Source organism: Battus philenor, unplaced genomic scaffold (genome assembly GCF_028537555.1).
Source record: "Battus philenor isolate CCGP_79_NKW_IND1 unplaced genomic scaffold, ilBatPhil1.0.hap1 SCAF_11, whole genome shotgun sequence".
NCBI lineage: Eukaryota > Metazoa > Arthropoda > Insecta > Lepidoptera > Papilionidae > Battus > Battus philenor.
Genome location: NW_027181673.1, coordinates 12,507,313 through 12,519,783, shown reverse-complemented (window position 1 = coordinate 12,519,783; position 12,471 = coordinate 12,507,313). Strand labels below are relative to the sequence as shown.

The 12,471-nt window shown below is 37.7% G+C and overlaps 1 protein-coding gene across 1 annotated transcript; it reads right to left on the bottom strand.

Annotated features, from left to right (window-relative positions):
• Positions 1-3,134: 3,134 nt before the first annotated feature.
• Actbeta (Activin-beta) lies at positions 3,135-4,336 on the bottom strand. Its single transcript, XM_068775955.1, has 2 exons — positions 4,330-4,336; positions 3,135-4,152 (listed from the first exon to the last, which is right to left on the bottom strand). The coding sequence occupies exons 1-2, from the start codon at positions 4,334-4,336 to the stop codon at positions 3,416-3,418; spliced, it is 744 nt and encodes a 247-aa protein (XP_068632056.1). The 3' UTR covers positions 3,135-3,415.
• Between the last annotated feature and the right edge of the window lie 8,135 nt (positions 4,337-12,471).

The following is a 12,471-nucleotide window of genomic DNA, read 5'->3' as shown; positions in this document are numbered from 1 at the left end:
TACGGTATTTTGGAGGAGAAGATGTTTGGGAGCTTACTTGTATAACTTCATATCTCGCACACATACATATCTGTTTCTATGTAATAATAATAATACGAATAGTTTTATTATTAATAGTAATAATAACAATAATAATTGGAATACGTATTAACCTACCAAAATTATGGTACTATTTAAATTAATAACAGGTGCAAGTATTAAAACTTGCGATCGTACGTCGCGGGTTCGATTTCCGGAATAAAATCTTAAATAATTAACACTTTATGCATTATACTCGTACATAGAAAGTATCCAGAGTATATGCAGAAGCATCCTCTGAGTAGTATAATACCACACTGCGATCACCGATCGCCTGCCCAGTGTGGTAATTATGGTATATCCACCATAGAGATATCTATCGGCGGAGGCCTATGACTTGCGATTTGCGTTTATGGCCTGTTTGAGAATATTCAGTTGAGGCTATAATGTTTTATATCATTTAAACAAAATCTTTATTTAAAAAAGAGACAGGTATGATATTACTTAAAAAATGAAATTAAAATAAGATATAAACGTGGTTAAAGACAAGTATTATAATGATAAATAGAAATAATGATATGGACTGTACTGTCACCTACATTACAGTGCATATCATTATTTCGTGTACGTAGATTCCTAAGTACATGCTAATTACTTACATATATAGATACACAAGAAAGCGCTTGTTCGTCGGTCCAACGCCAACGGGTGGTGGTCTAAAATTAGCCGACAGTGGTGCAGGTGAATTATTCACTGCAGCCGATCGACCGCCCGTCGCCACGGGTAATAACTACTGTACTTCACATATAGCTAGGTAGTCGCTTAAGTGAAAAAAAGTGCATAGTTGACACCGCTATGAATGTCTCATTTATGTTCCGAGTTTATGGATTTTTCGAACGATTTTTTTTATTTAATGGAATCAGGCGTTAACTCTGTGTTTGGCACTAATCGGTGTAACATAACTCCTGAAGATGCCCCGTGGAGGGGTGAAACACGTGTTGAGTAATTTGGCGGTGGCGGTTGTGTGATTCGCATTGTTTGCCGCATACGCATTTATCAGCGGGCTGGCGGGCGGTTCACTTTGTTGCACGACTACCACTGCATGTGCGGAAGTGGCTAAATATTGATCCTTTTTTTACTTTCAATTTCTTTTAGTCTAAATGCATTCTACTTACGATACATCAAGTCATATTAGGTGCACTCAATTTTATTTTATTTTTTATTAGTCACACCTTTATCCTCATTCACAGAGTTACCAAGAAACCGTTATACAACCATCATCATTTCAGCCGTAAGATGTTTACTACCGGATATAGTCCACCCCATAGATTTCTGTCAGGACTGGTTGCAGGCATCCAGCACCTTCTCACTTTAAAAAGGTCGCCTGTACATCTTATCCTTCAATTAAATAAATTATATTCATGTGGAGAAATGTCAGTAATAATAACATATTCAAATGGAAATGGGCTAGTAATATGGTTAGGTCCTTTTCTTACTTAGGATGGACTTCCGTAAGGTAATGTCTAATTCCATTAAATATATGGCCAGAAATCAATATTCTTGGTGCAAACTCCTGCTAGAATAAAAACCATAGGACTATTACTTTTATAGAATAGGCCAAAAATGGGATTTAGAGATGACGTATGAAGGTTCTAGCAACTGGACCCTACCCGGAAAAGGGGAAAGTGGAGATAAATGAAACATGAACACAAATAAAAATTAAATGTAAAGTTGAAGCAGAAAAAGAAATGTTTTACCACAATAAATGAATGAACAAACTAATGTCAATGTCAAACTTATTTCTTACATTGTAAATATATTGTATATGGGAAATGGCAATATAGTTTCTAAAGACATAAGACCGTAGGTCAAATGTTCGAGTCCAAAAAGGCAGACAAGCAGTCACAAAAATAAAGAAAAATGGGGAAAAATCGAAATATCTATCGACCTACACCAAAATCGTTCGGGGAACCGCGGTCCGAACCATATCGTAAAGAGGAGACATGTCCCAGCCGTGAAAATATTTCGTTTGGAACCATCTTAGCTTTAAATTTAATACGAGTTAAAAGAAAGCTCAAATTGATTTTTGTTTCTATTAAATTGGGCCCTTCTGGCATTCTTCTTATGGCGTACACGAATGGACAGTGGAATAAATCGTATGTGAAATGATATACGAATAATTGAATAAAGAAAATAATATTACATATATCAGTTCGGAGTATTTTTAACTTTTGTGTGTAATCATGGCATGGTCTTTTTCAATCTTTTATGTGCCATGTCCCGTATTAACCTTTCGGCGTGTCGAATTGCCCCACTTAACAATCAAATCGTCCCCTATAGAGAGTTGGCCCTACGTTGGGAAACACTAGTATAGACGATTCACGTGGGTGTGACTAAGTGTCACTTAATTCTATCGTCGTGTTCATAAACGAAAAGTCGTAAAATAGAAGTAACGACAGCGTGGGAGGTGGTCCAATCGTAACCAATGTTAATTTATAGATGAAGTAAGTTTTTTTTCAAGTCTTAATCATATTAAATCTAATACATTATATGTTTGGTTTGTACTGTTTCAATTAGTCAATAAAAGGAGAAATGTCGTACAGTATCTTTATTATCCATTAAGATTTTAAGAAAATATTTCTCAAAACTTAATGAAACAAGATGTGCAGTAGGGTTTATGAGTGAAGCTAGAAGAAATCTCATTTCAATACTCGATACGAGTATTGGCGTAGCGTGTCGTGACAATCCCTGGCAGAGGCCTGTGCATTTGGGAAGACGTCCATCGCCTGACATGGTAATGATGTTCTAGTCCATATGTCCGATTCTGTGTGCACCTCATACAAGGCAAATAAACTATGTTAATAATTGATAATGAACCGAAAGCAAACCTAATGGTGGTTAACTTTTAAAACTTTTCGATGGACACAAATAATTGCTGACCGGGATGATGATGAAAAGAAATTTACAATGAGAAAGGTGACAGAACTTGTAAAAATAAAATATCCTGTAATAATTATGAAAAAGTTGATTTATTATAATTATAATTATAATAATTATTATAATACAGTTTACAATAATTACAAGCGATCACCAAACGGGGTGAAACAAAACGGCGTATTAAATGTGCGAGCGGAGGCGCGTGGGCGGCGCGGACCGGAGCACGCCGGACGTTACCGCTTTGGACCGGCCTGGGCCGGCTCGAGCCGCCGCGCCCCTCCGCCCGCGGTCGGTTATAGTCTTTCGAACGCGAGGAACAAAACGTTACACAAGTCGAGAATATTATTTATAATCGATTAACGATTCGGAATAAATCGGATTCGAGAGCGGCGGAAGCGGGCCGGCGGGTGTCGGCGGGTGTCGGCGGGCGTCGGCGGGGCGGCGCGGCGGGGAGCGGGCGCTACGGGCAGTCGCACTCCTCCACCACCATCTCCGGCAGGTCGCGCTTGATGATGTTGGAGTCGGCGCCGAAGTAGATGAGCGAGAGCGCGGAGAAGCGCACGGGCGCGCAGCATGCGGCGCGTTCGAGCCGCGCGGCCTCCACCACCTGCGCGTGGTAGTTGAGGAAGGGCGCGCACGCGCCGCGGCAGTAGTTCGCATAGTAGCCCTCGGGCGCCACGATCCAGTCGTCCCAGCCGAGTGCGCGGAAGCTCACGTAGTAGGTTTGGCGGCAGCAGCGGCCGCGCGCCGCCGCGTCGCAGTCCAGCGCCCGGCGGCGACGGGGCGCGCGCGCCGTCAGCGTCAGCCGCAGCAGCGGCCGCGCGCCCGCCGCGCCGCCCAGCCGCAGCCGCACGCGCCCCGCGCACCCGCTGCAGTCCAGCAGTAGACGAAGGGGCGCGCGCGCGCCCGCCGCCGCCCAGCGCCGCGCCGCGCGCGTTACGTCCAGCCGTTGCCACGCGCGCGCCGCACCGCGCGTTGCGCCCGCTAGCGCGCCCACGCGCGCCGTGCTGCCGTTGCCGGCCACCGCGAACGCCCACAGCGTGTAGCGCGGCCGCCCTGCGCCGCGCGCTGCTCCGCGAACCTCCGCGCGCACCATCAGCTCCGCGCGCGCCACGCCTAGGACCTCCGCCTCCGTCTCCGTCTCCGCTTCGTGGCCCAGCCGGAATTCAATCAGCCGCTGTCCGTTTAGAGTCTCTCCTGCAAACGATCATTCTCATTTATTACTTTTAATTGCTCACATCAGAAAATTAACACATGGTAGCATAATAACTGAATAATACATATATATACACATACATAAATTTATTTCCATATTTTAATTAAATATCACTTCAATCATCAATTCTCATCTCTACACTCTTAAGGAAAAATGACCGTACATAGTCAATATGTGACTATCTTATCAATCTATGATCAATGCCTACATACGGCGGAATGACTCATTTCTCAGCCGGTGACCATGACGTATAAGAGGGGATGGGGAGGGGATATGCAGGATGCATGCAGGGGGCGCCCATGGCTGTGGACTCCGCGTGCGTGGTCGCCACGAGTGCCCGGCTTTGGACCTCTGCTCGGACACCCGTGCCGGGACACGTTTGCGGTGACCGCGTGCATCCCAACTTTACTGAAAACCCTAATGATACCGTTTGGAAAATTGACCATCTTTATCCAAAAAAAAGCAAACGTCGTGATCACCAGCCGTCTAAAACTAAAATTATCCCATAAATAATAATTTATTTCGTTTCATCCTTCGCTGTTGGATTTTCTTAGCTTGAATTTTCTTGACCGCAGCACCAACTCTCATCGTAGACCTGTAATAGAAAAGTTTAATTGAAAAAAAATGATATAGTGATAATTTAAAATAAAAAATTGCGTCTGTAGTAGCAGTGGCCGAGGCACATCGCTCTTCCAGCCGACTGACGTTGAGCCCGAAAGGTTCTCGAGTGGCGACCATGAGCCGGGACACGCGGCGTGGTTAGGCCTCCACAAGGCAGACCGACAACAGAGTTAAGTTCGTTGGATGCCGCTGAATGGGCAGCGTAATACCAGTGATTGTAGCGATCTTTGCTATGGCCTATACCTATACCTTGCAGTGGACTTGGATCGGCTGAGATAAATCAATAAATAACTCTAATTTATTATGTTTGAAATCTTATCTACATTTACTTGAATAATATATCTCCAAAATAACAAATTAACATATATCTCCTTCTTAACCTTAGATCTTATTAACCAGGCATTGAATAAAAAGCTATATTACCAAGTCGAAAGAGTATATTTTATTTAAAATGTAAAGAGATTTTTTTTGTTTGTGACAATCATATAGCGGCATTTTTTAAAGAGCCGCTTTGGTGGATTTTTCATATCAATTTTGTAAACCAATCTATACATGAAATTGAAAAGGAATATCGATTACCTCTTTCAAAAGCATGTGTATATTAATATAAGTTCGGCATTAGTTACTGTAAAACAGTTTACTTTTCCGTTCTTTGGTAATTGTTATTTGTTAATACATTAATTGATCTCGGGTGTACAGAAAGTGCTAGAGATATCCTCTACAACGCTTTTAATGGAATCAGGCGTTACCTTGCGGAAGTCCATCAAAAGTAAAAAAAAGACCAATATTTAGCCACTTCCCCCCATGCAGTGGTAGTCGTGCAACAAAGTGCACCGCCCAACAGGCCGCTGATAAATGCGTATGCGGCAAGCAATGCGAATTACACAACTGCCACCGTCAAATCACTCAACATGTGTTTCACCCCTCCACAGGGCATCTTCAAGAGTTATGAGGACTCTCACTTTGTTGCACGACTACCACTGCATGTGCGGAAGTGGCTAAATATTGGTCTTTTTCTTACTCTACAGCGCTAATGTTAGTATTTCATATTCCTATCTATTGTCAAAATGGTCACGCAATGAACAAGAATGGCAGACGGACTTTTTCTTTTTGGGGTAATGACGTCAATTGTTGCTTTTAAACCACCGACACTGAGAAATAAATATATGACTGGGGTGTACACCGGTAGGCTTAAATAGGGGACTAACGGTGTTTCTTGTCGCTGTCCGAAATTGTACCGTTTTCTTTCCATTAGCCGAGCATCTAAGGACTCCATATGTACTTGCTTACAAAGTCTGAACAGAACAAGGGTAGTAGAAGGTATATCTTATAAAATAAAAGACGCTAGTGTGTGCGCGGGTTTGATTCCAGAGATATAATCTTATATAATTCACACTTTGAGCATTGCCACTGCTCAGAGAATTAGAGTGTGGATAGCCGCGTCCTCTGACGTAACTATAACACGAAACTGCAATCGTCAACACGCTTGCCAAACGAGGCGATTGTGGTAAATCCCCCATAGATTTCTTTGGGAAAGACCTTATGTCTTGTAGTTGGTGTATAGACACCATGGGCTGATACATCTAGTGACGGTCTATTAGCAGTGACAGTCTTGCTTCTAGGTATTCTAGGCCTATACCTAGAATCCACCATATAATTATGGACTGCTGTACAGTTCTAAATGCTAGTAAGAATAATTGTGAATAATAAAATACATAAATTAAAATAACAACTAAAGAATGTGCACTAGATTAAAACGTCACTAAAAATGAATTGACATGTAAATTTCTTTCGGTTTTTATAGTTAACTATATGTACATAATAGAAATAGTTTGTTCTAGTTACAGGATCATTACTTATGGGTGTGAAAGCTTTAAAGGTAAATATGTAGCTCATTTACTATCAATTAATGTATGGTATATCCGATCGAAAAATAAATGATTTCGTAAATAATAAATAATGTAATGATAATATATATATTTATAAGATTGTTATATAGATTACTACGTATTAAAATGAATTGTTGTTTTCTATCTGTCCCCCAGACTTTGTAAGAATTTATTGGCTTATCGCGTTCCAATGAAAAATGTATATTAATGTAATTCTTTTAATTTTATACAAGTTGATATAATATATTTGTAAAAGCTTTAAAGAGCTACGAGTATTCATCCACACTTTACGCGCATCATCCTGTATTGTATTGTTCTAAATTCATATAGATCACACCGAAGAGTTATTTTAGTAATAGAATTAAAAACCATTGGAAGCGCTAAACGTTCTGTGACATAAAACATTCTTAATGTACTACCGCCTGGCCACAAAGCCTATCGCCCGATAGCGAGCCGACACCTAGGAAATGGAGTTAAGCATGATCATCGTGGACCTCAGCACGCGAGCAAGTGGCTTGCGATAGCGCGGACAAGTTGAACGTCGAGGTGAATGTGTGCCGCGAAATAAATGCATCTAGGTCGCCTCGTATGGTTTATGAACCTAATTAACTTCATGAATCGCGTTTAAAATATTGCCATTTCTTTGGTCAGTTACAGTACGAATGCAAGGTTAGAATTTTTTACGGCCCAAACAATGTTGCCACAAATAACAAAATATAGACTTTACTTATTTATAACAATAAAAAATATCTAAATAAACAGATAATCGCCTAAATAGCTTATAGGCTTAAATAAATAATTCGCATTTACGAAGTCTGTTAGTTAATTAAATACTAAAAACATCTAAACATTTATTTGTATGCATTTTATGGTTACTTTCATTTGGCAACACTGATGACAATAACTAGATGCTTCAATTATCGTAAAATACAAAGAACATTTAGAGTAATAATCACTATTAATATGTAAGCACTAGTTCATTATTTTCAGTTGATAGACGCCCACTGTAAGGCAAAGCCTTTGAGGGAGGCCACGATGACCGTCCCTGCGCTGCCCGCATCCAGCGGCTTTCACTATTTCGTCGGTCTACCTAGTGAGGAGACCTACCCATGCCGCGTCTACCTACTGGTGATCTCCACTCGAGAATCTTTGGACCACAATGGCCATCGGTTAGACAAGCGATATGCCCCGCCTACTGCCACTTGATACAAGCAATTCTTTGAAGTACATTAGCGATCTTTATTCTTTTATGATTCTACTCATTTTTGATTCGACCTCACAGCGAAATGCAGAAAATTATTGCTCTTTCCATTGCTCTCTTGAGCCTACTTATAAGGATAAGACCAGCTAAGACCTTTGGATTCAAGAATTGCGGTATTTTGGACAAGAAGATGTTTCGGAGTTTCCTGATCTCTTTCTCGAAGTTAGACTCATCATGCTGGGCGGTTACACTAAGTTGATTAGTAGAAAATGCCTAAAAAGTATCAAGTCCACCATTGTACAGAGCTATATAAACACGAAAATCTCATGTTATTCACTGTGAGTTAGAGTTTGTTTTTATGTATATTGATGTACTAAGACTTAAAGATCTTTTAAGATATTAAAATATTAAATTGGATTATTAGAACAAAATTTTACAAACCAACGGTTAAAAGAAAGAAAAAATAATACTAACCGCTTGCTTCATTTACGTTTAAAGTACAATGGCGAATAACTCATACTTTCCCCTGTAGTATACCAAAACAAATAATAAAAAAAATTAGAAACAAGCAAAAAAAATCATATTGGACGTGTTGAGACAAAGAATATTAAGAATTAATTGGCAATGAAAGAATTGAACGTTCCATCGTGTTCGGTGAAGAAACAACTGAAGAGCAATAACTGTCGGTAGCGTACCGAATAATGGCAGATCTAGGCTTCGTGTTCGCCTAAAAGAGGTCTTACTGACACGCCCGCTCAATGGAACAAATTGGTGACATTTACAAACTGCTCAGAATAAGTAATATTAAGAGTTCGTGGAGTACATTCAAGTCGTGAACTATGTATTTATATATAACATAAATAATAAGCCCTTATAAAAAGAATAAAACACTAATTTCGTTAAAGTTTTGTCTAATCGCAAATTTAAAGACTACAACTCTTAATATAAAATTAAACAGTGGTATTCTTGTTGTAAAATATATGGCTTAACCTTTTGGTATCTTTAAGTTTAACCGTAGCCACCATTAACGAAAGGCAAATAAAACAATTGAGTTAGAAAACGGATTTGTCTAGTATATCTATACAAATAAATAAAATTAGAGTGTCTGTTTGTTATATTAAAATAAATGATTTTTATTACATGCCTATGAATATAAATCATTTTTTTTTAATTTTCGTCTGCCTGTCTGTCTGATTGTTTCGGCTAAACTCTGAAATGGCTGGACCGATTTTAACTGGAGTTGTTTAAATTAACTGATGTAATAAGGAGTAACCTAAGCTACTAGTACTGTAGTAAAACTCTTATACGAATAAAAAACTAAAAAATTTTTTGTTAAATTCCACATGGACAAAGTCGCCGGCATAGCTAGTATAGAGCACATACATATACATACATATATATATATATATATATATATATATATATATATATGTATATATCATAATTTTCGAGACGAAGCCTAGTATCTGACAGACAGATTTACCTAAAGTATAATAATAATAATTTGTTTTAAATCGTACAATATTCATTTGTTTCGTTTTTATTTTCATATTAAATAATATATTATGTAGTGGTTTACAATTGATTATCTCTTTCTGTTAATTTCTCAGCCATGAGCCCTAAAAGTGCGTTAAAAGTATATAAAGTTGCTGTAAAATGGACTAAATTACACACTAGAAATTGGGCTTTGGAACGTGGGCAACTGTGCAAGTCACGTAAAAAAAACTGAAAGTTTGGCAATCGTCTCGCGTGTACCACGTTATCATTTCTAAAACGTACACGACTATTAACTACTAAATTACTAGAAATATTCAATTAGGATAAGATATGGAGGTTCAGTAGATAGGGACGTGTCGAAGAACGACGTAGTGTCACGCAAAAAATATTAACCGACCTCGTGTTGCCAACGCGATTGTTCTAAACTAGTTTTTGCCTACGACTATGCCTGGGCCCAACAGATCTTTAAATTTTTTATGATTTGTATATACAGGGTAATATGTCTTTCACTGTCGTTTACTGCCAATTAATAAAAAAGCAATAGTTTCAGAAATAAAAAATTACGTAATGATAACCTTGCAGGGAAAATCTATTTATCAAAATTCGGATTACCTTATAATAAAATAATTTTTACTATCTGTTCTGCATAATTTGTACTGCCGGAAGTTATTGACTTGTCGCATTCCAATAGAAAAAAAATAAAAATAGCATATTTAAAAATGATCTAAGAGAGATTAGCTGACAAATAAGCTTTAAATTTACCCTATTAATATTTTTCGTCTAATTACTTCTTGAAGGTATGTAGGACATACAATAATTTGGTGTGATATCGCATAATCTCTGCCACTATTATCATGTATTATTATTATACCACTAGTCTCATTTTTATGTAAAAACATGTCTAAAGCATCTTCCACATTTAACTTAATAATATTAAATAACTCAAAAAAAAATTACGAACAAACTAATTTGTGGGGAACATTTATTACACGTACATATATGTAAATGATAAACTCATCGCTTGTGTCGTGTCAATGTATAAAAATATTATGAAATCTAGGATATTATATGTTATTCGGCATCAAATAAATTTTTTATTATATACAATTAAAATTAAAAATAAATTTGGCTTAAAAATATGTGGTCCTTGTAATGAAATGAGAAGAGACCATAACAAAGTCAGAAGTGTTTTTTATGATTTAAATCACAGTAATTGGATTTTATAAATATTTTTTTAAATTATTGTTTTAATAATTTATTTCTGATATGACGTAGTAAAGAAACTCTTCTCCGTTGGCTCATGGAGTGACTGTCAGCTTGCTAATGAAGCCGAAAAAAGAGACTATGTTTCAGCTTCGTTAGTCATCAATAATAGTTTTATATGTCACTCAATTTAAACGATTAAACAATCATCATTTGTAAATAAAAATAAATCGCCAAATGTGTTGCTAAGCGATATTTTAGACCTATTTGTCGAATTTGGTATTTTCTTAAAATAGGTTAACACACGAAAAAGGTGTATTTAAAAAGAAAACATCTGAAATCCCTAGCAGTCAAACATTTGATATGAACCATTACATAAAAAGTAACACGCACTTCAAAAAAGTGATCACTAGCCGAATTCAATTCGAATAAGAAGCTCTGAATATATATGTCATTGACCAGTGTGTGTTGCCAGTGATGATATATGAATTAGAGACGTGGTCGCTTATGGTGGGCCTTATAAAAAAGCGCAAGGTCAGGTCAGACATCAATGGACCTCTCCATTGGTCGGCTATGCTTAGACGTTATGCTATGCTACGTCATCAAATCAAAAATGAGGAGATCCGCAAAAAAATCAAAATCACTGACGTAAGTCGAAGAATCGTAATTGTTAGCCATTGGGCGAGGTAGGTAAAAAAGGGGGGTCCTTTAAGAGAATTGAAAACATAGTCGAGGTCGCGTGAAGTCAGCGAGCAGCTTAACGAGTCATTGTGACGACCTTCCAACTTTTTCTAATATTTTTTATTAATATACGATACAAATGATAGACGTACAATTTTGTTCGATACATTTTTGCCATCATATAGGCGTTGGAGGCGCTAAAAGCGTTTTTAGATTATCTGTGGTACATTGGCATTATTACTAAAAACTTCCAATCTATGAAAATAAAAACTTACTTTCATAAGTAATCGTTAGATATAATTCAGAATTAAATCAATAAAAATGTTTTGATAAGACTGCAGCAAGCCATTTTTTTAAAATGCGCAAATAATTTTTAGACACTAACAGACTGTTTTGCCTATCGGATGGGTTTACTAACATATGATGTAATGCTCATAAGGAAGATCTATTCCGATCTAAGAGCTACAGTGAATATAGCCTGTTCAATAAAAGCGAACACTAAAAGATAAAAATAAATAATAAAAATGTTTGCTCAAGTAAACATGAAGCAGCTAGTAGTAAACATAGAATAAATATTTTGTCACACAAACGTAATCTATTACGAGTTTTTTAAACAAAGTTCAATCAATACCAACGTCACAATGTTATACATGTTTAAATCTACCGAAGCTTGAAGTACTTTGCGTTTATTGCTCTAGCAACATTGTAATGAGTAATCTATGTTTGCAGAATAAAGATTATTTAAAGAGAATAAAGAAGCGATTTGAGGAAATAGTCCTTTTTTTGTAAAAAAAAATTAGCTAATCCGGATCCGGATGAATCTAAGATGTAGTCGCTTACGATAAGCGTTATAGGGAAGTTCAAGGTCATGTCAGAGAGCAATGGAGAGCGCTATGATTGGAGCTTCGCTGCAAAATTAAATTAAAAATAAAGAAACCCGCAGAAAAATCAAAGTCACTGACATAACTCGAAGAATCACAGCCGAAGGTCGTAGGGACCGAACGGTTCAAAAGTAGCCACAAATCGGTAGACGCGGCGTGGGCGTTCATACTTATTATCCTAACCCTGAAGAAGACAAATCCAAAAACACAAAAATCATCAAAATTAGTCTAGCCGTTCTTCAGTTATAAATGATGTAACTAACACGACTGTTTTATATAAAACAATACATATATATATTGACTATACAATAAATAATATTTAAGGTG